The sequence below is a fragment of the Falco cherrug genome, chromosome 5, assembly GCF_023634085.1.
Source record: "Falco cherrug isolate bFalChe1 chromosome 5, bFalChe1.pri, whole genome shotgun sequence".
Classification (NCBI taxonomy): Eukaryota; Metazoa; Chordata; class Aves; order Falconiformes; family Falconidae; genus Falco; species Falco cherrug.
This window is the reverse complement of record NC_073701.1, coordinates 14,073,715-14,101,560: the sequence shown is the minus strand read 5'-3', so window position 1 is coordinate 14,101,560 and position 27,846 is coordinate 14,073,715. Positions and strand designations below refer to the sequence as shown.

The 27,846-nt window shown below is 39.7% G+C and overlaps 1 protein-coding gene across 5 annotated transcripts in view; it reads left to right on the top strand.

Moving 5' to 3' along the window:
- The window catches only part of FBLN1 (fibulin 1), an 81,776-nt gene that overhangs the window by 11,303 nt on the left and 42,627 nt on the right, over positions 1 to 27,846 (top strand). For 4 of the 5 annotated variants that reach the window (XM_055711634.1, XM_014280002.3, XM_055711635.1 and 1 more), the window contains exons 2-8: positions 2,970 to 3,069; positions 10,785 to 10,920; positions 17,018 to 17,189; positions 19,715 to 19,774; positions 21,991 to 22,092; positions 23,408 to 23,545; positions 25,823 to 25,960. In XM_055711634.1, coding sequence (XP_055567609.1) covers positions 2,970 to 3,069; positions 10,785 to 10,920; positions 17,018 to 17,189; positions 19,715 to 19,774; positions 21,991 to 22,092; positions 23,408 to 23,545; positions 25,823 to 25,960 — 846 coding nt within the window. Of the gene's footprint in view, positions 1 to 1,840; positions 1,964 to 2,969; positions 3,070 to 10,784; positions 10,921 to 17,017; positions 17,190 to 19,714; positions 19,775 to 21,990; positions 22,093 to 23,407; positions 23,546 to 25,822; positions 25,961 to 27,846 lie in introns of those variants that run through there. The other variant, XM_027805543.2, reaches the window with a different exon arrangement.

The following is a 27,846-nucleotide window of genomic DNA, read 5'->3' as shown; positions in this document are numbered from 1 at the left end:
ATTCCAGTGCAATCAGGAGTTGACACCCAGGGTGTGAGACATGCGTTCTGAGATTGTGAAGGAGTAGAGATTGGTCCACGAATGTCTGTTTTTAAAAGCAAACTGCAAAGCTAAGCTAGAGAAAATGTTTTCCACTGTTTTATTGTTATGTTTTAGAAGAATGGCCTTGAGGGTGGAGGCCTTTTTCTACTGCTTGTTTTTCACTTCCCTCTATTCTCAAGAGATTTTTGGCAGGATCTTTGGAGGTTATGAATTGTGATGTCACCAAAACAATGAGTCTGGACCACAGTTCTCAACAAACTATCCAAAATCCTTCCTTGTCTGGATGCACTCCTGCAGATGAGCTTGCTTAGCTTGGCCTGCTTTGAATTCTTGAGTTATTTGGTTGGAGTAGAGGTGTGTTGCCAGAGCTGGGAGGGAAGAACTGGTGTCCAGAGCCAGGGATTGTCCTTCTGGGGAGGAACTTGGCCAAAGACCCATTTGTACAAAGCCCCGCAAAAACCTGCAGCCAGCTCTGCAGTTCAGTTCAATGTGTATCATTTTTCAACACAGACTGATTGCAGACAACAGCACTAAAAATACGGTTATTTGTAACACATTGTATGAGATCTGGTGCATATAATGTTTGTTAGCAATGCACTGGCAGACAGAGAGCACCAGACAGGGTCCCTATTCCCAAAGAAGAGGTCAGACATAAATTCATGTCTTTTACCACAGGCAGATATTTATTTAAAAGACTGATGTTCTCTGTGGCATTATAAACTACAATTAGTTTTCAGACACTGGCATGAATTCTGGACACCCAGAGGAATTCAAGAGAAATATTGCCTTGACTTCATGACAGAATTTTGACCATTATTTGGAGTATCTAAGTAAGACCAGAAGGTTGACCTGGGTCACAAAGTACAGAACTCTGTTACAAACTAATGTTTAATGTAATTCTAAGTATAATGATTTTCTTATTTAAGAATGTTTGGTTTACTTGATCCCATAATTCTGATTATTGTTTACTGCTGTATTATTTGTTGACAGGAACCACATCCTTTCATGAGCTTTATTTATTTCAGCTTAAGATGGACTGTTTCTTCCAGTTTCTCCTCATATAACAGGTCTTTGATATTCCCCTGACTGTCCTCCTAGCACTTCTTTACACATTTTCCATTTTGATGTAATCTTTCCTAAAGAGGGATAGCCAAAAATTATGCTCAGTACTCCAGAGCTTGGCCCTGTAGAATTGATAACTACCTTAAGAGTAACCATGTTCAGATGACCGATGCATCCTAAAATCTCATTTAGCTCTTTCCTTTGTGCTTTGAACTGTTGGATTATAATCACTCGTTGGGAATATAGGTCCTCAGTGTGTACTGGTGCATAGGGCTTATTCCTCCCCAGATGCAGGGCTTTGCATTTCCCTTTGTGGAACTTTGTGAGGTTCCTGTCAGCCCATTTCTCTCGCCTGTTGAGGTCCCTCTGAATGGCAGCCCAACCCTTTGGTACATCAGCTACTCCTCCCAGATTTGTATCACCTGTGAAGTTGTTGAGGGTGCAGTCCTTCCCAGCATCCACCTCACTGTCCACTTACCCAACCTGTACATTGTCAGCTTGTCAGTGATGAAGTCATGGCAGACAGTATTAAAAACCTTCCTGATGTCAAGGTGAACAACGACCACTGCTCTCCCTTCATCCACCAAGCTAGCCACCTCATTGTAGAAGGCTGTGAGGTTAGTTAAACATGGTAGCCCCTTCATAAATACAAGCTGACTTCTCCCAGTCACCTTCTTGTCCTTCATGTGTTTGGACGTTGTTTCCAGGAGGATTTTCCCCATGACCTTCCCTGACAGTGAGAAGAGGTTGACCAGCCTGTAGTTTCATAGATCTTCTCTCTTGTCCTCCTTGAAGACGAGGCATTTGTTCTCTTCCATTCTTCAGGAAATTCATTCACTGTGACTTCCCAGAGATAATTGTGAGTAGCCTGGCAATGACATCACCCCGCTCCTTCAGCACTCGTGGGTGCAGCCTGTCAGGGCCACCAGTCAAAAAACTTAGGAAACAAAGAGAAAACATTAGAAAGCTGTCCCTCTTGATCATCAGCTGTTTTATTACACAGATTGGGTATTTGTTATACAAGGAGCTATTCGGTGTCCGGACTACAAGATAATAGGAAAATGTGACTCGTGTTTTATTCCAAGTTCTGATACACCTGCTGTGCAGTGAACTTTTGCACTTGAAATATGAAGCAAACCTGTAGTGCTTGTCAGTTCATTAACAGTATTTAGTTTTATTAAATTAGAGACCTTTGCAAAAATATGCTCCGTACAAATAATTATCCTCAGTATGCTTTTCCCCTTAGTTTCAGGGTTGATGTAAGTTGTTATCTATATTAGTTTTTCTTTCATATGTTAAGCGATCAAATACCATATACCTTTCTGTCTCTCTCTGCAATGCTTTTGGATTTACAGACATACTTTTGATCAAAACAGATTAATTGGACAATAACCACAGGAAGAAAATAGTTCCTCAAGTTTAACTTGTAAGGAGATTCTTCTGTCTTTCATATCAGACAGACTTGATTTAATCCTTTATTCTTCAGGATTTTAAAAGGTTGCTTATTGCTGCTGCCACTTTTGATAATAAAAGAGTGCAATCCGACAGATCCTTTTATTGTGCAGGACTGTTACCTGTACTGTTCCGTGCTGTAATATCAGTCCCTAGGCTGTGACTTTATGTGGAAGGTTAAGGGAAACTGCATTTTGCTTCACTGAGGACAGAATACCTCCAGCACTCGGGCTTACTGCAAGGTGCTAACGGATGTTTCATTTGACTATGGGTGCGCTATTCTGTCTGCAGATTAGCAAGAGGAAAACAAACTGTCTCTCTTCTGTTTTGTTTTGGTTTTTAACGGGCAGATGCAATACTATTTACTAAGGTTGCATTAAATATATTGTTGTGTTCTTTCTTCATTTCTGCAGATCTTTCAATGGAAGAGTGCTGTGACAAGGGTATCGAATGGGCAAATAAAAACAGAATATGTACTTCTCTACCGTTAATATCCGAGTCCAGAGAATGCAGGTACATAGTTACCTATTATATATAAAACTATGGTTTGTGTTTCCATGTAAAACCATGGGAATGGCAGGTATGAAAGCTGGTTTAGAAGCTGAAGCACCCAGGTCTTAAATAAGTTTTTCGAATCCACAACTAGCCTTGGGGAGTACCTACTTTTCTTCCATTAAGTCCTTTAAATTTTTGCTGTTGGTCTAGTGTAGAGGCAGCCAGCTCTAATCTGTTTGCAATGTTCTGTCCTTTGAAAGTTTTTCCACTGTGCTCTACTCACAGGGCTTGGACTCTGCCTACAGTCAATACATCTCAGTGTGGCTCCACTAATGTCAGCAAAGCTTCTTCAGTTTAGACTGATTGTGAATATTTCTTAGTGATGGTCCAAAGTCTCCGGCAAAAGTTGATAAAGAAACACAATAGATCCTGTACATGAATAATCTATGGATTGTATATGTACACATGTATGTATATAAGATAGCCTTTTAAAACTGCTTCTCCTGTGTGGTGCCACACAGGTAATTGTCCTGTAGTTCTTCATTGAATTGCTGTGTGTGGGAGCTTAAACTTTAAGTCAAGGAGACTGTAGAGTGTCCCAACTTCTGTCAAATGTATTTGACTATAGAAAATAGTAACTTTAGTTAATAAATAGATTTCTTAATTCTACTGACATTTAAGAGGATACCAATTTCTATTGAATAATCTAGCAAATGAAATAATGAAGTTAAAGGTTAAAGTTATTTGCACAGTAATATTTTGGTTATACTGAATCTTTGATATGGTTGGGGCATTTGTATTTTTTATGTCAATGATAGTTTGCATTATTTTTACTGTTAAATGCACTAGTTACTTTTAATTTGTGGAGCTAACAACTTGTGATTGCTAGTTTGAGGGGCAGTTTCACAGAGGACTTTGTATTTAAAACATATTGCATTGCTTCCCTCTATTCAAATGAACTGCAAAGTGATTTAAGCTTGGTAATTGTAGAAGTGTTGGATTGATCTTTATTATGGAAAGAATGTGTCTTGCAGGCAAGCCTGTCCATATTTTCTGACTTTTGCATTTATATTGGCATTGAAGGCAGTCTCTTACGCATAAGAATTGACAGATAGGACTTAAATCCCAGTTTAGGAAATACTTGAAGAGTCAGAAGAGTTACAGACAAAACAGAGGCAGAAAAAAACCAGGAAACCAAGTTTATTGAACAATCTGTCAGTGAGAATCTTGATCTAATGATAATTGGATTAATGTGAGTTGCAATTCTGTAAATGTAACTTATTCTTTTAAAGGTTGCTGGTTTGGAGAGTCTTTAGGACTTTGTAGGAACTGAAAAAAGCTTACTAATGCTTCATCTAGCTTTTCTGCATAACTGATATGCAATTAAGAAAATTGGAGTGATGTAATGGTAAATCAGAAATGGGTAAAGGTACATATTCTATGAGAGGTGTTGAGGGCTTATGACAAAGAAGTGGATAAATGCAGTTCAGTTGCATTTGTTCATGACTGTATGATAAATAAACAGCTCCCCCTGAAGCTTGGCTTCACTGTAAAAATGACTAAGTAAAATTGACACCTTTGACTACTAGCCTTAATGGCAGTGTTGTTTGACTCCTGTTATGATTGCAAACTGGCATATCTGTGAGAGGTACAGAAACATCACTTTATGGTGCCATTTCAGACACAAAAGTAAGGGCCAAATTCTGCTCCTAATTGCTGGTGTAACTGGATCCAGAGTGAAGAGTGAGAGAGCATAATTCCCTTTGCAAGCACATGAGGGTAATGGCACCGATTTTGTACATGTATTCCTGCTGCACAGAGATGTGAGCAAAACCAGGTTCACTGCACTTGCTGAGGTCTGGGCAGGTGAGAATAAGGCACAGGATGCTTCATTGGTCACAGATTCTCACAAAACCTTGCTTCCTATTTAGACACCTACATGCAGTGGGAGCAATAATGTATTGTTTATGTGGTTGCTTAAACCCCAGCTGGGGTCTTTTAACTGTCTAGTGCTGCACAGTGTTGGACACTGTAGATTACCTGAGTGCTGTAAAAAACCACGGCCTCTTGTATGTACAAACAGATATTACTTCATGCCAATTGGAGCTGTTTGCCCTGCGTATTTGAGACTGGGTTTGCAAGGTTAGCAGTTGAATGCAAGGGAAAAATACATTGTGAAGTGAGCAGATTGGATGAAGTTACTGAAACAAAAATGATGTTGTGCAGTTACTTTGCAAAGACTATGCAACACAGAACAGGTTGGATGTGAGTATGTACCCCAACACTTCGCAAGAACTTCCATGCTGGCTTTGAATCCTCTGCTTAGAATAGTAATAACCTAATGGCATGTCAGATTCGGTCCTCCCCTTAAAGAAAGCCCACTGCTGGGGTTTCTTTTGCTTTTCTTTTGTTCGTGTGTGGAACAAGCTGCCTTACTGAATTAGAATTGCACCCCCTTGACCTTTTCCCAACCACTTTTAAAGCACATCTGTAGTAATCAAGAAGGGTTTCCATGCAAGCGCTGACGTTCTCCTACCTGCTGTGCATCCTAAAAACAAGCTGACAGTTCTGGGGTTTAGCATCTTTTTAGGATCCTTCCCCCAAATTTTCTTGTGGTTTTTGAGGGACTTGCCATCAATGTGAGTGACACTTGCTGAATATGGTACAGTTCAAACTGCAGTTGTGCTCGCTTTCTTCTCCTATACCACAGGTGAGGCAGCCCCCTGTCTGAAGTTCACAAGGATTCATCTGATCAATCTGGCTGCTGTTACTCAGCTGCATTTAAGTTGAAACAAGGCTCTGGGCTCAACATCCAGTCATGTCTGCAATCAGTTACTGTGGTTGCTTGTCCCAGAAATGAGTACGCCTCATTGCTGTGTCTTCATGACTCAAGTAAATATGAGTGTTGAGTTTTAATAATATCTTTGGCTGTCCTAACAGCAGCTTTTTGCCCATTCATCCATTTTCTTGTGATATGGTTAAACTCAGAGCAGCTGGAAAGAGCTGCCATTTATTTTTGGAACTCAACCCACCCAATAAATCTTCTTTTTTTCATAATGAAGAGTTTCCCCTTCCCAGAGCTCTTAGCAAGTGAACTTAGCTCCTTGATCAGAAACAGCATGCCTCCATATGAGAATTGCATGCCTTCAGCACTGTGTAAAGTCTTTTTGGAGTTACACTGGGAATAACATAATTTATTATTAGTGTTGCAAGAATGCATGAAAGAAGAAGCTACAGAACAGTCTGCTAGGCACTGTGCAAAAACAGAACAAAAAGGTGATCTGTGTTATCAAGCAGAGACAAGTGGCAGCACTTGGATGCAGACTCAGATGGGAACACGAGGAAGTGATAAGGCAAGAAGAGTGTTTGGAGTGATAGGCACCAGATGCTCAACTGCTGATAGATGTTTAGTGAATTATGCCATTATAAGTCTGAAAGAGCCTGAGATTTTGGACATCAAAATTGTGGCGGTTTTATGCTGGAAAAAGCTCTTTAAAAGTAATTTTTGGAGAACTTGTCTGTCTTAATTATTATCTCTTCTCTGTAGCATGCTAAGTGTGCCATGCCATCACCAAGATTTTGGGCTTCACAGCTGGAGGGATAGAACAGTCTGCTGTGTTGCCAGGGGCTTATTGCCAGTCATTTAGGATAAGTTGCTTACTTCACTTTGTGAATAATGTCAAACTTGGTCCTCCTCTGCCACAAGATTATCAGTATTGTTTCTCTACATAATATATGATATCAATGTAATTTTACCCTTCTCCTTCAAGATAATTTTTGTTATGTAACCTACAAAGGTTGTTTATGGATTGCAGCTGGTTAATTTTGAGGGTTGTTGAATCATTTACTTGAGCCCTTTGCTAATTTCATGATCAAATGTATATATTTTCATTGTGGAGGCGCTCTTTATTATTTTCATTTGTCATACAGTGTCACTCGTAATACTAGAGGTCTTGCTCTTAATTTTCTAAGTTCATTTCTGTAGCATGTTAAACTGCAAACTGAAAGGTCTAAGGGTGGAAGACCCAGCTTGTTTTTGCAAAATAATTCTGAAGTGGAATCATTCCCTTTTCTTTGTTTTAAAACTTGTTTTTGTCCAAGACCTTCCACTGTGCACATGAATAGCACTGATGTAGTTTGAAAGTGGGCTAGTAAGTAGGAGAGAGGCAAAGGTTAATGAAATTAGATTGACAACAAAGACATTGTTTTCAGAGCCAAGTAGAATTTAATGCCTTTATGGAAATAAATGAAAGGAAAAAGAGGTGATTATGAAATCTGTGCTGGTTTAGGAGTGCATCCTCTGGGGAAAAAGAATAAGAAGTGTGAATGGATTGTGGTGGTAGATGGGCATGTAGATCTTCAGCTGGAAATTCATTTCATGAAGATCAGTAGCATTGGTTAAATTTTAACAGAAAGTAAAAGTGAGAACATAAAACATGATTTCTTAACTTGATTTATAATCAAATTACCTGGTAATGAAATAACTTTAATTTTAGATCAGCACCTGCAGCAAAGAATAATGATTTTTTTAAAAAAAAAAGTCTGAGTGATTCCTGTTCACTAGTGAGCTATGAATAAAACTCATCTTTCAGAGATGCATGATTTTAGCTGACGTATCCTGAGTGAATGTCAGTTATGAGGCCTCATGCTCCTAGAGATTCCATATTTAGTGTTTTAAGATTTCAACCATATTGCAAACATATAACTATTTCAGTAAAGTTCTGTTGGACTGTATTAACTGAAAATCAGACTATGGCAGATAAGGAGGAAGTAGTTGACTTTTTAAATTAGGAGTAATTAAAAAAAATACAGGAAAGTACTCTTATAGTTTTTTGGGTTTTTAGAGATCAATATTGTCAGCTGTCTGTGGACATGAATTTAATAGGAGTGCTACACAGGAAGAGTTGAAAGGTTTTACACAGAGACAAATCTAGATGTCCTATTAGCCAGTGGGGATGACTCCTTTACCGCACTGAGAAGCAGAAACTGGTTATGTATTATATGAGGGTATAAGCCTGGGAGACGCCCATAATTTAGCAAAGACAGGGAGAGGGATTCTTTGTCTCAGAAGTATTGGAGTCTGAAGGGTTTGTGGTGGTACGCTCTGGCGGCCATCAGCACGTGGGCTGGTGTGCAAAGGGGAAGGGGTGGTCAGCTGGGCAGGCTGAGTTGCAGCTGGAAGACTAGTATGGTGCAGATTTTTCTAGCATTTTTCTCTGCCATCTCTCAAGGATTTCTACCTCTGTTACAGCCACACAGGCATTTACAGTCTCAAGCAATATTTGCTACCAGTGCAACTTCACTGTTAGGATTTGGGCAATGAAGTGTGATTTTATTGTTGTTGTTCTGAGAATGAACAAATGGTATTTTAATCTAGTATTCAATTGATGTTTAATTCCTTATTACAGTTCGGTGGGCCACATGACTTGTGAATGCAGCTGTGGGAAACATTTTAAGAAACTTTTTTGTTTTGGTTGAAATTGCCAGTTTGTCAGAGATTTCAAAGAGATTACTTGTATTTGGGGGGAAAAAAAAGCCACACTGGAAATCAAACAGCTCTACTGAAAGACTGCCGCTGTTTGTTTGTTTGTTGGTCTGTGGCTAATATATCTAGCTTCTCAACAGGACTTGGAAGGCTAAAGGAGCTGGAAAGTCTCAGCTCCTGCACTCTTGGGCTTGAAGTTCAGGTTTCACAGGCTTCCAAAGTCCTGACACTCAGACCACCCCAGAGCTGGGCCGGGAATGGAAATTCTGTTTCAGAGGGAATTTCAGCAACAAAAAAGCTACATATTCTTCCAAATGGAACTAAATCAAATATAAAAAAACTTCAGATATTCTGCCAAATAAAGTTACTGTCCTGGGCTTAACTTCTTGCTATGACTTTAGAGTCTATTTTTGAGCAATTTGTTCATGAACTTATCCTGTTTTTTGTTCCTATGCATTGAAATCTCATAGCTGTTTTTTGTCCGAGTGAGAACTGCACAGTCAGACCATTACAAAATCCAATAAATAAGAATCGGGAATCTTCAGGAATGTAGCTCAACAATCTCACCTCACCAATAGGCACGGAGAAACTGAACCCAGTACCCACGTGTCCCCTGCTTTTGATGGGCTGGACTGGATGGCCTGGTTTTAGAGCGAGGGGGTCCCTCATGCTGCCTGGGAGCAGAGAGCTCATGCTATGGTCATGGAGAGCAGGGAAGCTCCTTCAGACATGATGCATGGGAATCCACTTATCTCAGATGACAGTAGGAGAACCCTGTAGGTCAGTGGTGCAACTAACCCACCTCTCTTCCTTATACTTGCAAAATTTCCAATGGTGTAGATAAAGGATTTTTAAGAGTAAAGGGTGTTGTTTTGCTGGATATCTTTGCATAATTGTATGTATTTCTAGGTAACCCTTGAAAAGTTTTTACTCATCGGTTCAAATACCTAAAGTTGAGGGGGAAAAAAAGCAGGTGAATACTCTTAACAGCAAAGAGAATGCATTCTGTGTTGCTGGTCTGTAAGATGTGTAAGATTTCCCAAGCTGATGAGTATAAAAGTGAATTTATAAAGTTTTTCTGTGCATTTCTTATAGAGCTGTAACATACCATGGCATGCCTTTTAGGTATCCCTGTTGTACTATAAATAGAATTTATCAGCTTGGGTTGCCCTTGGGATAGTTTCTTTTCCCCCTAGCAACCCAGGTAACATTATTCCTGGTGAAACTGGGTTATCACAAAACACATGGATATGTTTATATCCTTGTATGTGTAATCTGATTTGTTACTCCTCTTCAATTTTTTTTCTGTTTCCCAGTGTCTGTTACAGGAGGTAGTGGTGGAAGATCTTTAAACTGCAAGCTCCACTTCCAACACTGTCAAACTAAGCAGAGTTACGCATGAAAACAGTGAGTGCAAAGTGTAAGAGTGTAAAGAGAGAAGGTACCTCCTTCAATGGACTTTGCATTCAAGTGGCAGTAACAACAGGAGTAGAGGAGTTTAAAGCCTCCTCACACAGATATGTTTTTTTTCCACAGGAAGGAGTTTTCAATTTTTTCACTGAAACCGAGATTAAATAGAATGATTTTACGAACAGTGGAACTGCCAAACCTGAATTTCCTGCAGACTTTTATCCTGTCTCCTCTCCACAACTTCCTGCCCTGTAATGCTCTTCTCTCCCTTGTCTGTCTTCGCCTTTTGCTTACAATACACTCTGTTTCTCGCTATGACTTTCCTTGGTATTTTCACTTCTAATTGTCCCACAGAGCAACACGCTGAGCTTCCTTCAGCATGCCATACCTGTTTGAGCAAGGGGCAGCAGGTCCAGCGGTAGGCTGGCCGTGGGGTTGCAGGCTCTCACAACACCTAGGGCTTGATTTTTCCTTTCTGTCAGTCAGAGTACTGGTTTGGTTCTCACCATCCTCTGTTCAGCTACCAGTTGTCACAAAATGTGCAAGAGTGCAAGTCCCGGAGACCTTGAGCCCTGTGGCAAATGTAGTTGAAGTTACTCATTTATTAAAAAAAATGTTATGACAGAGTGCAAGGTAGATAGGCAGTTAAATTGTATTAAACGTATCTTCTGAACATTCTGCCTACTCCTAGAGAATACTTCTACTTTGTAACTAAAATGTGTGCCCACAGGAGCCTCTTTCAGTGAGACTAGTGGAAGTGCTAGTTGTTAAAACTCGCATTACCTGTTCTTGACCTATATGTGACATTCTTCTCCCATGGCTTCCATCCTTTTGTCAGCATGACGCAGGTGCAGTGCTGCCGCAGTCAGCTGGAGAAGCAGTACTGTTCAGACGGGATGGAATTTGCCAATGTGCGCGAGGACTGTGATTCACATATTGGTGACAATTCCACCTGTGAAGCTGAGTACTTTAAGGTAAGACATCAGAGCTGCTCCTGTTCATCTTTAAGAAATTGTATTGACTGTCTAGATCAGTATTAAGGGTTGACCTGAAGGTCGCTGTACTCAGTTTGGTGTGCATAAACAGTTTTTTCCTACCTACACCTTGTGTCTCCGTTGAGGCTGTCTGCTTTGTACTGCTTTGGGAGAAACAGTTTCTGGCTGAGTGAAGCAGACTGTGTCATCGCGTTTTAGCAGAGGCAGAGGGTAGGATGCAAAAGAATGGGAAGTCTTGAATGGGTAATTGACTAGGAAACTACTTCTGCATGAAGAGAAGACATCAACAGGGTAGGAAGTGATGGGTGAGACCTGTTTCAGACTTTAGCTTTCATTAGAACTTCATGGCCTAAGGTTGAACTCAGTGGTTTTTAGTATTGGTGGTTCAAAGGGGTGGGACTGAAGTTAATCCTCTCAGTATACTTATAATTCCTGCTGGTGTATGTGTCCATACTTAACATGACTTCGATTTACAGTTGAATGAAGACATCTGTTAGCTTGTGATAATAGCATTTCATATTAGACTAAAAAATGCCTGTTGTTGGCATCTTTAGCTAATCTGTGCCCTGCCCTCCACCTTTATTATTTTGTCCCTCATTTTCTGAAAAGGAGCATATCCATACCGCTGTGCAGTGGTTTTGGAAGAAAGTTCCACCAGTAAGATAGTGACCTTGACAATGACCCAGTCATGAACAGCTTTGACCCATTAACACATTTCTTCCAGTGGTGGTGGAAATAGATGAGAGTGATTTTAATTCTTCCCACAGCTCGAAGCTGAATGTTTTGGTTCATACAGTTTAAAAAGTCTATATAACAGAAGATGGCAGACAATGTCTGACTCACAAGTTCTACCTCTTAAAAATGCTGGCTTGATCATGTTCCTGGCAGTAGGATGCTGCTGGTGCCAGGGCTGTGAAGTAATCCATGTTCTTGCTGTGGGCAGAAGAAAGGTAACACATGCTGATGAGGCTGGCATTGTTGGGTTGTCATAAACTTGTCTGCAAGTGCAGCATGATTTTGTCCCACAGCGGAGTGTGTCCCCCAGAGGGGACATAGGTCACCTATTGGCCATGTCCAGGGTATGCCTTGCTCCTAGCATGGAGATACCTCTGTGCAGCTTTTTCCATTAGGAAACCTGTCCACCTCAATCTGAATGTGGCATGAAAAAATATTTAGCGCCCTGTGTCAGTGCTTTGAAGGGCTGTGAACAGATGAACAAGGACTGTGATGGCGAGTGCTGTGCAGATTCAAGTGCTTGCTACCAGAGACAGGTTTATAACAGCAACGCTATTTTAAAACACCTGTCATGGGACAACTCTAAAACAGAATGCAACTGTTTAAGGAAACCCCATTTCCCATCAATTGGCTGATGTTTCCCTATGTGGGCTTGTCAGCATGAGGAAGAACAGTTAATGATGGTGGGGTTTTTTAAATAGCCAGACTTCTTTATAGATGGCAAGTTTTCATGGTGACAGCTGTATTATTAAACAAAATGGGTTAGGCCTTGATCTCTGACCCTGAGAATAAATGTCTCAGCACAGCTCATGTCACATCACTGATGTCTTTCCCCTGTAAAACACAGTGCGGGGGGGGGGGGGGGGGGGCGTTGGGAATGCTCCCTGGCCTGTGCTAACCCCAAAATATGCTCCAGCATTGTCTGGGAGGATGTTAGTTGCCATTAGAGCTTGCTAATATTTAAACATTACGCACGATTGTGGGACAACGCCTGAGCCCATATTCTGTCCCTGTTTAATTTACTGGTACAAACACAGTCGGTGTTACTTAATCTTTGTGAGCTATGTTCTGCCCTCCCCCCAGGAATATAGGAATATCCTACACTTAATAACTGTACCAAGGTAGGTGTAAGAGTATTTTTGCAGGTAATCTCTTTGATCCATGATGGACACAGGTGCTTCATGATCTAGTATTAGTGAACAATTCATAGTTTCTTTGGTTGAGTACATTCTGAATCTGATGACCCTGAGACATACAATGTATCTGGCAATTGTGCCATGCTCTGGTAAACAAACTTTTACATTGGTGGCAAACCTGTCTCATTTGAATCTCATTTTGCCCGAGTTAGTCCATTTTTGTTTAGCGTAGCATAGGAAATCTTTTGGATCTTCTTTGTCTCCTTCAAGGAAGCAGAAAGAGCGATTTAGTAATTTAGTAATGCAATTAAGAGGATTAATCACAGCACTTTGCAGCAAATGAGGCAGCTAATCTTTCTTTTGAATCCAAAACTTGTGATTGGAAAGAAGATAAAAAGACCATATTTTGAAAACACTTGCCTCAGCTTTCATACTTAAAGGCGGTAGACATAGGTAACGATGAGCATAGTTTTACTCCAATTTTTGGAAGCGTAGCTTTTCTTGCCCTGAAAAAAAGGATGCAAAACTACATATTAATCTTTAAAATCTTCATCAAAAGACAGTGATCCATTTCCAGATTTGTTGCTGATACAGGGATGTAGAAATGCTTTTCTGAAAGTTTCTACCACAGTAGCCCTGCAGAAGAGAGAAGCTTGTAGAAATTTGACCTTCTTTAAGGCGCTTGGATATTTTCCCAAAAATTTGTCATAGGCACTTTCTTTTTCCAAAGATCAAGGTACTGCCTTATCTCCCCAGTTTTGTCAAGAATACTTTGTTGTGTATCTTAGGCAAGCACAAAAGTTTCAGTGCTTCGGGTGTTGAGCATTTTTTTGTTTTGTTTTGTTTAGATCTTCAAAAGTTCTGAAAAATTGCACTGAATTATTTGTATTTTTTTCAGTGTTTTTCATAGCATCTACTAGTTAGTCTGGATTTAAGCAAGGGAGAGACCTCTTGTGGACAGATAGGCAAAAGCAGTCTTAATGCATGGTTCACCCTTTCAAATCTGGTAACTTAAATGGCGATACAAGTAATAAAGAACAATTATAAAATTTAACTGATTAAGAGAGCTTAACGATGAAAGTAATTCCAGGTGTTTCCTAATCACAGCAAAAATAAATCTTCAAGTTTCTCACATGTAACTATTTAATTCCTTTACGCCTTCCATCTTTATTCCTTTCTGTGAAAAGGCAAGGTGTAAGAGCAGTCAAGGGATCAGAGGACTTCAAGTAGGACACAGCTTCCTATCCAAACACGAAAATAAAGGCATGGCTTTGAAGCTTGCATGGGCTTTTGTTAATAACAGGGGAGAGGCAAAAGAAAAAAATGTTTGAGATTATTATTGGAATCACTAAGCAGCAAAGGCTTACAGGCAGTAAGTGTGTAATGCACGCTTACAGGAAAGTATGTAATATAGGTTGTACTACCCCTGAAGGCAGCGATGGTTCTAGCAAACGGGCCATCGCAGCATGCCTCGGGGCATTTGGCAACCTGGTGAAAAGGGCTGCAAACACATCAAGAACTGAATTGGCAGGGAGTCTAGACTGCACGCAGGACGAAAGGATCCAAACTTTCAGAACAGGCTAACAACCCTGAAACGGTGAGAGTGAAAAAAGAAATGTTGAGATTAATCCTACCAGGACAGCGATCGTTACAATGACATAGTGCTTTGTGTCTCAGAATACCGGAGTGCTCCATGACCGTCAGTTAAACTAGCTTTATCACTGCTATATGAGTACCATTCCACAGTGGGAGAGCTGAAAGAAAAGGTGACTTTGCAAGTTCACATGTGAAATGTGTGGAGACATATGCAGGTCTACAAAGTCCTGGGAGTGCTCTGGGCACAAGGCTATTCATCACCTTCTCCATCTTTTTTCTTTAGTTGAATAGGAAATGTTAGCCTTTAGGACTGCCAGTGCAGAATCATCTAGGGTCGATATTAAAACCCAGTTACCATAAACATCGGTTAAGAAAACATTTGACACTTTCCATCTCTAGACCATTTTGGCTGTGGTATAGCAACATAAGTTATTATCATTATCAAGATGTTAATCAAGATGCATCATGCATGGTTAGAATAAATATAGGTTGGAACAAATGGTTCAGTGCATACAATTATGTTAAATGAAGATAAAGTTTCTTACAGTCATTGCAAGACTTAACAAGCTCTCTACTTGAATATTCATATTAGCTGGAGACGGAGATCTTTCAAGTGGTGGCTCAACCTGGAAGAATTAAAGAACATAATGTTATTCGGCATGTCAAGAATGGCAAGGTTAATGATCAGTCTTTACAAAAAAATGCAGAGAAACTCTGTAACTACCAATTTGAGCATCGTGTGACAAGATGAAGAAATACATTGCGTCAATTCATATGCCTAACAGTAGAAGCCAGTGAGGATATCCATAAGTATATAATGTCAAAATTAGGCAAGGTATCTTCTGTATTCAGTAACTTGAATAATATTTGGATGTCAAAAATATGCAAGCCTAAGTGCAACAACGAATCTTCAGCTCAGTTTTAATTTCTGTCTTCTAATTTATGATTGTGAAAATTGGAAATCTAATGAAATTATAGACAGATGTTAAAAACTTTGAGAAGGATGTCTCGGGAAAATATTAGATACATTAGACACAATAAATATTCAGAAATGTTGCAGTTCTTGGAAGCAATCGAGTATCTGTTTCTAAAGTGATCCAGAAAAGCCAGAAAAGATGGAAATATCCCAGATGTAATAGTGATGAAAGCAGAGCATCCACCACTGAATGGAAGTATTTCAAGAACCAAGTAAGAAAAGTAGTGAGGAACCATCCCACCAAACAGTAGTTGATAAGGGAAAACATGTATCTTAATGTTATGGTGGACATGAAAACAAGACCTCAGCAGTGGCCAGAAGGGGAGAGTTCCTGCCGTACAGCTTTCTGCAGCAGGGCAAGGATTCAGTTGTGTATTTAAAGACAAAGTACAAAGCATGCTTAAATACTTCAAACTGATGTAAAGTAAAAAAAAAAAAAATATTGAAGAAACAAGAAAAAGGATTTTATTATTTTACATTCACACTGCTCTATGTTTTAAAACTGCAGTTTTAAAATTCACAGCAGTACAGAGAGAAACGTATATAATAGCTTATAAGGGGAAACTTAGAATATAGGCAAGGGTATACATCTCAGAATAATGAAAGAAATTTAATAGTTGCTTTCTTTTCAATAGATGGGGTGCTTAAAACACCAAATTACAGGAATTTAGTTCAATGGTTAGTTATTTCATATTCCATCTGCTCTGTTTAATGGCACAGGCTATCTTCTTCAAGCAAAAAAAGAGTCTGAAGGAATAATAAAATTAACAATAAAAGCTTAAATCTGCTTTTACATGACAGCAGCAGCTGGCAGACACCAGTTCCATAGAACCAATCATCTTCACTGCTTTCTAACAGCAAGGAGGAAAACTGAATAAATCAGCAGTGTCCCCGCTATTTAAAACTGAAGGTAACCTCCATGGGGTTGACCTGACCTGTGTTCACTACTGTGGTGTATTCCCAGGCCATAGTTCAGCAGGTCTGGAAGAGGCAGGTCGTGTTCTGTTGCTGAAAGCCATGTCAGGACTGTGATGCTTTTAAATAATGTTTGACTATTAGTCTTGTTTTTCAGAGCAGAATAGCTTCTCTTTATGACCTGTTAACACTACCCTTGGATGAATCATGTTTTCTGGCTTGTTTGTCTGTTAGCTCAGACGGGTATTTTTTTGCTGGGAAGTTGAGTAGGCAGTTTAATTATAAACTGAATTACGCATTCATTGATCGTGTTCCATTTTAATTGACCTGGACACAAAGGGGAAGCAGAGGTGCTAACAATTCTTACTGTTTGCTGGTGTTTGAAACTGGGCTATGCAGGCAGGGAGCAGTGAAATTTCATATACATGTGTGGACCATTCTGGTCCTCCACTTCACTTTGCACACACATTCACACGTATGCAATATCTGTGAGAACTGGATGCAGGTTTTGTGCTGGGCTCTATGTAGGCCAGATGCAGAGCTCACTGAACTCAACTACAGATTAAAATGCCTGAGCTTAAGTATACCAGGAATTCTTAAAGAGTTTGCGGAAAGTTTTCCATCAGTTCACCAAAGTGAGATAACACTTTTGACTGCTGACATTTGCATTGATTTGTTCAAGGCTAGGATTTGACTTCTTTTTTTTTTTTCTTAACAGACATGTTGTTACTGTTGCTTGCTGGGAAAGGCTGCCCAAATTCAAGGACAGAGTTGTGAGCCCAGCCTGAAGATAGGATACCAGTGTGGAATTGTATTCAGAGCTTGCTGTGTGAAGGGTCAAGAAGGCCTTGATATGTCCATCAGCGATGATGCTCCTAAAAAGGAGCAAGGTATTTTATGTTGCAAGTTTGATACACAAAATGATATGGGATACAAGGAGTGCTTGTACTTTAGGTTGTTGCTGTTGGAATTCTTCTAACTTGAGATCTCCTCTGAGTAATTCAATAATGTATGTTTTGGAGCTCGGTTTTTTTTATAATGATAGCTGTAACACTGCATACCACAGGAGGCTAAAAGAGCTGGAAAGTGGTCACTCAGTTCATGGTGTCAGAACTTAACTGTAAGACAGATTATTTTGTCCACTAATGGTCTTGTCTTAGAAACTGAGTATTAATTTTAATAGCTTATTTTAATATCAAAATATCTATAAATAAACACAATAATTAAAATGTAATTATTTTGCCCACAGCCTTAATTAAACAGAAAATCAACGACCAGTTCTTTTAATTGGATTTAAAAGCCAGGTGGCCTTTTCCAGCTCAGCAGAATTCGAATATTGCTTTTTGTGTGAGAGGCAAATGCTCACGAACTGAGGGCGTTTGAAATGCCTGGACTGTCTGGGAGAACTGAACATTTCTAGGAAGCATGGTATCTTTATTTCTTTCAATATTATCAAAAGAAAGGGGCATCTAGATGGCAGCAGCTCCTGATACCCTTCTCCATACCTAGTCCACAGAGCTGAAGAGAACGAGCGTGGACATACTGACCCTTACAGACCTGGGTGTGGTGGGTTTTTTGCCTTTTTCAGTTAGCAGGCAGATCTGAAACTGCAGAGGAGTCATGCTGTGTAGTGTTGCCTCCTTCATGGGCAGTTGAGCCCTGAAAACACAGAGTCTGACTTGGAGATCACCAGTGACAGATTTTGGGAGATGTCATCCTGACCAATCACTTAAACTTAACCCCCACCATAACAGCTTGTGTTGGTCTGCTTGAGCCAGTGTGTTATCGGACTTGCTTCAGGTCTTCCAAAACCTGGTTTATGTCAGTGTATCGAGTAACATTTAGAAATGCCCTGCCAATTCCTTTGTGGTTTAGCAGGGGCATTCCCCTGTCCAGTAGCACTGGTTGGACTGACTGGACTGGTACATACCTTTTACTTAGACCACTGTGCTAATGACAAAAAATTTGCAGACTCGGTGTATCTGCATGATGTGGGAAATATATCAGCACCTGAAAATCCAGAACTATGAGCACAGTGTACAGTATTTCCCCATCTGCCCTTGTGGGCAAGTGGCACACAAATAACCATTATGTATATGGCTAGTGTGATTGTTATGGCAGACATAATAACCATTATGCATTGCAAAGATGGGTCCGTGTCAAGCCGGGCAGGACAATGTTCTCATCATTAAACTAAGAGACAAGCAGGTGGTTGAACATATGTCAGATTTCCCTATCAACAATAAAAATTGCCTGTTGAAAGGCAGAGCAAGCAACATGAATAGACTTTTGTTAGTCATGAAGGGCAGATCAGTCTCCATTTTGTAAGGCAGCTTCTTGGACTAACACCTTGTGTTTGTGTTATGCAAGCAGGACATACGCAAGGCATTCTGCTGCAGAGGGTGCGGTAAGCTGACTGATTCCCTGTAGGACACTTTCTTAGTCATGTAATCTCTGGTACAGTGTCCCCAGAGACTTCTACAAAATCAGACTAGATTGGGCAAACTGATTTCATTAGCTTCTGTGTGACCAAAATGTACCCCTGTGGCTGGAGGGACGCAGTGTACCAACCCAGCCTTGTGCCACTGCACAAAATCTTGCTTTCACATCTGTGATGTGTTATTTGCTTGTAAGTGATGGCTGGTTGGAAAGGCTTATGGACAATCACTGAAATGCAGCTAAGCTTCCTGTTCAGTAACCAGAGTATTCTGAGACTGTGTTTTTACACATCTCGCTGTCAACCTACCATTTCCCCTGCATTCAGAGTGGCAGGATTGGAGCAAGTCCATTAGCTAGCCCTTTGGGCAAGCAGTGGGGTCAGGCAGTGGATGTGTTCAGCCCTTTTATGTTCTCTGTGTGGAGAGAAAGAGCTCTCGGGACACATGCACGTAAGAAGTACTGCTGATCAAAACTCTCTGAGTTAAGGTATATGAAGTGTATTTGAAAGAATGCCATGAGTAGGTACCCAGAAGTTGGGTGTGGAGTTCTTTTTGGAATAAAGTCTAAATAAATAACTGAGGTTAATCTGATTTTCATTAAAACGGTGAGTACCCCAAGCTACTATAAAGCCAGTGGAAGCCAAGCATGCCTCAACAACGTGTCTTATGAAAATGAGGTTAAGCTCTGGTTAAAAGCCTAGTGTTAAGAGCCTGCATTTGAAAATGTTGGTCCATATTTAATCTATGATCACAGCGTGACTTGCGTATTGAATCAGTCTAATGGAAAATGCCCTGTGGCCACATGCATTTGAATGTCAAATTTAAGTATGAAATAGCCGTAAAATATGTAAATAACACTTTTTAATTTTGTCCTGGTTTATCCAAAACCCCGCTCTGAGTCCCATCTCAAGCAAGCAGCTTTTTACTGTGAGAAGAAAAGTGCTTTCTCCTCTAATGCCTATATCTCCTCTTTTTAGTTGAAATTTCAAAGGAGGAACTAGACCAAGAAGATCCTTATCTGCATGATGGCTGCAGAGGTAAGCCAGGTGACTAGTCCTGTTAGCTAGCTCTTTTGTGGTTGCCTGCAGTAAAAGTGAAGCAAATTTAGATCTAGAGATTAGCCAAAACCTTTTGCCTAGGCTAGTTATGGGTAAAAATAACAAAATGAAGATCCCTTCTAAGAAATAGTAGGCCACCGTGTGATGCCTTAATAGTTCTCAAATACAAGGGAGGCATTGTCTCCCATAGTGCAGTTTTTCTTACCCAGCTGAAGCTTAGACTATACATTTCACTTTCATTTAACTGCTAGTGGGCAGTACCTCAGAGGTGTTACCCATTGAACCCGTGGATTACTTTGGATTCTTCAGAACATGGGGATCCTATATTAAATACGTGCATTCTTTTGTTCTCCTCTTGGGATGATCAGGATGACTGAATATGAAATGAAACTTGTTTCCTTTTGAGATGCATCACCTGAAAAAGAGGAAGAAAAGCAGCTATTGTCCTCATTAGTCAGGCTGTTCTGCCTCCTGGGAAGAATGCGTTATTGGGATATTGTTCTGCTAAGTATTCTGATTTATTGCTTGTCACATGTGATTTACATGTCTATAAACTTAAAACAGCCGTGATTTATTATTTTCTACAAGCATTTCAGAACTAAGTAATGTATTTAGGATAAAATCAATTTAATAGACTTATATTCCAGTTGAGAGATGATTTACTGTGCTGCATGTGGTACAGCTATTACACTCTAGAGAGGATAGAAATGTCTGCTAGGTCATTAGCTAGTCAAAGCCAGCACTGGCTTTCCTCCTTGTCTCAGCTGCTAATTACAAGAGATGACACAGAAAAATGTGTTACATATTTTCCTAGCATTATTTCTTTATGTAATCAGTTGTTGGATTTGTTAGTTAATCGGCTGCCTGCAAGAGATGGATTGGTATGACTAATTACAAATTAGAGTTTCTGTCTACAGTGTCTTTTCTGATGAATTTGGCATGTCAAAATTACTTGTGGTTTTCTGAACTTCACCAGGGGAAACTTCAATTTCCTAGGCAATGGAATTACCAGCAGTTTGCTTTGGAGCACCTTCATGGTATACGAGAAAATTAATTCTGTTCTTCCAGCACTGCCACAATAGGTTTTATTGTGGCCAGCAGGAGCTCACAGGATTAGCAGAGGTTCAGAAGGTGGTAGCTGTCCATCTCAACCTCAAAACTATGGTTCTTTCTCATGTCATTGTCTTTGCCAGTACTGCATAGAGAACTGATTTTCTGTGGTGGTTTAATGGTCCTGTCCTCATAGAGACATGCACTGTAAAAAAAAATATTTTAGTTCATTGAAAAATTTGAAGTATTATAGCTCTATTTGCCCACATTGATTGTGCTTATCTCAGACCTTTTGTTCAATGCCTATTTAGCCATTCTGAAAAACGGAAGATGACAGGTTCTATTTGTGCTAAGAATATCAATACTCTTACAAAAAGCATTTGGAACTATATAAACTTTTCTCTATTGTGAGAATATTGAATGGTTTTAATATAAATATATCTTTTAATAAGATCAGGAAAAAAGTAAGTTTTCTTGATGATGATCCAGATGATGTGTAAATTTCCTACAGTATTCTCTCTCTTTGTCTGCCAAAATAACCTCAGCTCTCTTTCACACCCTTTGTGACTCCTGCACTAGGTCCTTAGTACCCCAGTAGTAAGTCTTGGTTCCTTCAAGTTCCCTGAAGCCTTTGTCACCCACAATACCCTCTTCCTTCTCCCTTTCATGTTTCCTGCCTGCTGAATAGGAAAATGGTATATGGTATAGGTAATTCAGGAGTATGGTCCTAATAGTGATGGGCTAAAAATAAAGCCTAATGCAGCTAATAGTTAAAATCTTGCATTAACTTATGGTGATGCACCTTGTCTTTCTTATTTTATGGTAATCACCATACAAAGTTTTAATTTCCCAGCCAAAACCTGAGGAGGTGTTTCAGCTCATCGGCATTTTCCCTTCAACTTCTAACAATGATGGGCTATGAACAACTCCTTGATTTACTTCCTTGTTGTATTCATTTTTAGAACTAAAAGAATCCAGTGATTACAAACACTAATTTCAGTGTTTAGCCCTTTCCTTCTTTTGTGTATGTGTGTGTCTATCTGCTTTTTAAAATAAAACAGCAAGTGTCCTGTAAATTAACGGTTTGTTTCAGTGCTGGTGAAGAACCTCTTAATTATGTAAGACTTCTTAAAATATCCAATTAGGTGGTGGTCCCTGTTCTCAACAGTGCAGAGACACAGGATCCAGTTACGTCTGCTCGTGCTTTGTTGGGTATCAGCTTCAGCCAGATGGTGTCAACTGTGAAGGTAAAAGAAATAAAACCATTGCCTCAATTATCAACATCCCTGTTTTAAAAGAGCAAGAATAAATAAAAAAAGATGCAGACAGGAGAGATCAGAGTATGCTTATGCCAGCTGGAGAAAGAGGTGAGATCATAAGAAGTTGGTTTTAATGGAGTGTTGGAGTGAGAGTTGTGGGAAGGTGGAGTTAGGAAGGAATCAGTAGAAGAGATGGAGGATTTACAGTGAAGAAGAGGCAGAAGATCTTGAATTATTGTTGTGAATAAAACCAAATTAAAATACTGGTTCCCTTTTATTAGTAGGTAGTAATGGATAAGGCAGATGAAAGAGAGTAGGATTCCTCAGCTTGTTAAGGACACAATTGACAGAAAGGATGAAAGTTTTGGATATCATGAGTAGCATGGGAATAGTCAAAGGAGAAGAATTGTTAAGTTTCTCCCAGAAGAAGAGCTAAAGGGACATCAAATGAAATGGGCTGGGATAGAGCTCATCACACTTGACTTCAGACATGTGCAATGTAGTCTTTCGCTCCTAGATAGTTAGCCTAGCTGTTGTTGCTATCAGAGCAATAAACATTTCCAGGGCACAGTTCGTCTTGCCTGTTCCATGTAGCTGTTCCAGGATGAAAAGCTTTACTCATCAGGAGTGCCTTTTTCTGTCCTTGACTGAAAAGGGAGTCTAGGTAAGTAGCTCAGATTGAAGCTCTCAAACTTCAGAATGTAAAACAGATACTGATGATTGGTCAGATTAACGCTAACCTAGTGTGAAATACAGAAAGGAAGAACTTTTACATTTGGTACACATGGATGCTAAATTTTCTTATGCACTGAAAGAGAAAATGAAAAAAAATCACAGAAGAAATGTGTACCAGTAGCTCTAAAGTAGAAACTTGCAACTTGTGGCCTGGGCAGTCCCTAAGCCATATGTTGGTGGGAGGCAGAGCAAGGGAAGGATTTGTTAAAGTTTGCCTTATTCGTATAGTCACTACAATCATCTGCTACTGGACTTAGTCAGATGATGTTAGCCCTTTGCTCTCACTCAGGACAACTCCCTCCTCTTTCTTAAGTACAGTAAATCAGCAGTCGTAAGTCCTGTTACCAACAGGGCCAAAATACCTTTACTGGTTCACACTCTGACCACAAGATAAGTAGCTGTGTTGAGAGTGTGAGGCCAAATCCACACCAGTCTTTGTATCCTGATGCTCAAAGTAACAACTGGTTGGAGGTGTGCCTGCAGCCTTTGACTTCATATCTTCCCAGAGATTTCATATTTCTTATATATTCTCCCTTTTTTTTTTTTTAAATAATTTTGCATATTCTAGATATTAATGAGTGTATCACGGGGACACACAGCTGTGGGATTGGACAAACCTGTGTCAATACATTAGGATCCTTCCGCTGTCAGCGGGACACGAGCTGTGGAACTGGTTACGAACTAACGGATGACAGTCGTTGCAAAGGTACGTCCTGTGCAGAGAAGCTGCAATCTTCCATACTCAAGTGAAAAAATAAGTATGTCATCACGTCATGCTCTTCTACTTTTGGTAAATACACTTGTAGTTATGCAGGGACACACAGACAGTGCTCATTCTTCCAGGACAGTAGTTTTCCACCTGTCACCTTGTAGATACCTGATCAGGCTCTCTGTGGGCTATTACAAAGGATAGAAGAGATATTACAAAGGTACTACAAAGAGATACTACAAAGGATAGAAGAGATAACTACATCTATTTGACAGTGGCTTGTTGTATTGCACAGTTGTGTTGCACAGTGGGAGCTGGCCTGGGGGCTGAAACAGTTGATTTTGAAGGCCCAGCCTCACACTATACGCATTTTTTTAGCGTTTACTTCTGGCTAGCTCTAGTCTGGTCCTGCGAATTGGTGGCTTGTTAGTGAGTGAAGTGCCTGAGTCCTGCCCCTGGAGCGTACCTAATTGTTTGGTTTCACCTGAAAGAATCAATTTTGCACACTTCAGAGGGTGAAACAAAGTGTGGCAAATGGAGTGACCAGGTGATTAAATTTGAAAACTCTAAAGTAGATGCATCTTTAAAAAAATGTAAGTCTTTATCCTCAGGAGGTTTAAATTTGTTACAAAGGGATTAATTTCTTAATCACAACAGCCTTAAGGATTTAAAAATGGAAAAAGGTTAAAAGCACCGTTCTTGACTAGCTGTATTTGAAAACAAGGGTAATAGGTTTTTTTACTAAAGAAAAGACTGATTTCAAGTTGCATCTAGCTCAAAGTGTGCTGTTGTGTGCATCCAGAACTTCACCTGACATGCTACCTTTGCAGAGATATGAATTAGCAGCAAACTCCACTTGATGTGGAATTGGTTTCCATTATGAGAAAGTCTGTTCCCCCAGAGCTTAGAATTGTTTATAAACAGATTAATTTCATTCCACCAGGTAAATTAACTCAACCAAAATTCTAGGTAAGGTTTAATTGTAGGAACTTATCAATGATGAATAATAGGTTGAATAAAAAAAGCTGATGAACAAATTCCAATGCAAAACCTGCATAACATACAGCGTTTTCCAAAGTATCGTGGTCTAACTTTGATCCCTTTGAAGTAAAATTTCTGCTGATTTGAATGACATCAGATTTAGGCCAACAGATAGCTTACAAGCAAGTATAAACAATCTTTCTCTGGTGGAAAAAAAGGGGTACATAGAGTTAATTATGCGTGCCATCAATGCTAGAAATTTCTTATCTGGATAAGATATTTTAATAATGTTAATTATTAATGTTATGTTAATAGTGATTAAAACAGAAAATGAATAATCTTCATTATGACTTTTAAATGCCAATTAAAATGACAGAGTTTTGCAAGATGTAGAACCCTGCTGAACCCAATTCAGTATTAACCCATCCTAAACTTAAAAACGCTCTCCACAATCATTATTTATGTCTCACAAAGCTCTAGGGATAAGCAGTTGCATCTACTGTTCTGCCAACTGCATAAATGGGAAAGCTGAGGCATCCTGTTGCTAGAACGTTTCTGTATTTTAATAGGTTTAGGAGATCTCATCCCGTTGCAAGGTGGCAGACATTTAATTTCAGTTGCTTTTATGTGGACAGGGTTACATTTGTGAACCAAGCCTCATTAGCCTTTGTCTGCTTTATCTGAACCATCATTTATTTACAAGTATTTATTGTCTGTTCCGAACCAGAACGGAATATTAAAGTGAGGAGAAATCATGTTTATGTGCATTTTAAAGCACAATAATGCAAGGATATTGCAAGCCTTAACATGGATAAGAATCAAGGCCAATTAATTCACTTATGAAAGAAATGAACAATGTCTGCATTGGATCTAAGGTTAAAATTAAAATTGCACATGGACATACAATTAAATCTCACTGACTTCAAAGCTGAGCCTGTGTATAAGTGCACTGCTGAATCGAGACTGAACACGGCTGAACATGATGCTTCAGGTGATCTATAATCGGTTTGAATCATTTAGTTGTGAGAGCTAAACTTGTAAAGCATAATAAACACATATACCCCCCTACATATAATGTTAATAATGAAACAACAAAACCCCCTTAACTTATCATACCTGGTTTTACTGAGATACTGTTTGAGGTGGTTGGTCAGATTGGTGCTGGGTCACTGCATTGAATTGCATGAAGGTATGCTGAGGATTATTTGTCTCATTTTTTATGTGTTTGTTTTACGTGTGAAGGTAAAGCTTCTGTCAAACTCCTGCTAACAATTTTTTTTTGTGGTGTACTAGATATTGACGAATGTGAGACTGGTACTCATAACTGCCCCCCCGATTTTATCTGTCAGAATACTCCAGGATCTTTCCGTTGCCGACCCAAGCTACAGTGCATGAATGGGTTTATACAAGATGCACTAGGCAACTGTATTGGTAAGACGTGTTCTTATCTCAGTGAATATTTAAGTGTTGCCTATGAGATAAGTTGTAGTTTCACTGGGTGAGTTCTGAGCTTCTCAAGTCATTCTTCATGCATTTATGCATTGCTCTGCTATGTGCTTTTTCTGCTCCTTTAAAGGCCGGCTTGGTTCCACAGGTAAGATTTACAGACGAAAACCATTTACCTAAAGACTTAAAAACTATTTTAAATTAGATTTGGTTACCTAAGGTACTTAGCTACATTTGAACATTTTCCTTAAGTCTTTGGGTATTTTAGCTGAAACAAAATCTGTAAAAAAAATTGTGATGTGTTTTATCTCCCTCTATCCAAAATGTTTTAGCTAAAGCTTAGTATAGAAAGCTGTAATTTATGACATCCTCTGTAACACACTTTGTTGATATTAGTGTGTGTGGTTTTACAGGTATGTAGGTCTTTCCAGACCTGTCCTCCATTAGTTATAGCCTATCAAGAATCTTACTTTGTATGACAACACACTGCGGAGAGGAGTTTTATTTTAAGGACAAATTACAATCTATTGGACTAATGCCTTGTTTCCAAATCTCCTACAAAACAGAATTATAACCTTCATATAAATATGTTAGAATTACTGGTTTCCAGCAGACTCTAAATGGTCTAATGTGACCTACAAATCTATCAGTTATTCCCTTGAGTAGTATTTTCAAGTCTCAACTTAACTTTGAATTCCCCCATCGGCATAGCGTGTCTTGGACTCGTGGAACTGGCTGAGCAGCAGCAGCTGCCAGGTCTAGCTCATTGTCAAACCGCCATTCTCCTGACCATATTGTACCCTGTAGTGCCGAAATCTGACACTGGAAGCCCTGAGACTGAAAACAAAATTGCAGCCTTTAAAATGAAGGGGGGGGCCATGCGCAGCAAACCCTTTGAAGACTTGTATCTGCCATAGCTAGCGCCAGGTCTACAGCACTTACTAGTTAGCTTGCCTTCACTGACATCAGGAAAGCCATATCAGTTTGCAGCAGGGATAGTTATATCCCCTAAAATGCATCTGCTCAAAATATTTACCAAAACAATTTCACAGGTTGATTTTACACACTGAACCAAATGCTGCCCTGTGTGCTGTTGAAGGAAAAAGTGTGTAACTTTCCTGTCTTTCCATTGTCTTTGTAACTTGAGAATTGTACACTCTGTGAGCTGGGATAGGCCTGGCTGAAAAGTTTCATGTTATACTACATCCCCTGCCCCATCTCCAGGCAGCCAACACTTTGCAAGCTGGATGCTGTACTTAACACCCTACCGTACCAACTGGAAAGCAGTACCTCTTCAACACTTAACAGTACCACTATGTAAAATGATGGTGAAATAGTTGGGAAAATTCGAGGCAGAGAAGTATTTGGGTGAAGCTGGACTTTGCTGATGTTCCTTACCTTCTTGGCTAGATACACCATACCAGATCACACTAATTACAGCTTAGTCTCGTTAAATTTTCTGAGCTTCCAGGCAAAGGTTGTCTTTGTCACAAAGTGGTATGATGTCCGGTTTGTAAAAAAACAGACATCCATTTGATGGATGGTAGAGGGCTGCATAGTCTTGTGAATACATAAATAAGCTATTCACATTCTTATGTATTTACATGGACAACTTACCATAAGACAAGGTAAGGTACTCGTGGTGAATACCCGTGAACAGTGGTTTATCTCTCTGCAAAAATGGAGTCAGCTACTACTTATGTGAGCGTGTACTACCAAATAGCTCATTCACTGTGAGCCGCAACCCACAGAGCCCAGCATAACTGGTTGAGCTGGTGAAAAGAATTGTTGATCATCTTCTTGTGTGTTTGGGGGAGACTTTCAAAGGCTTTTAAACAGATACAAGTTCTGTGCCCAATTTCCACTGCTTT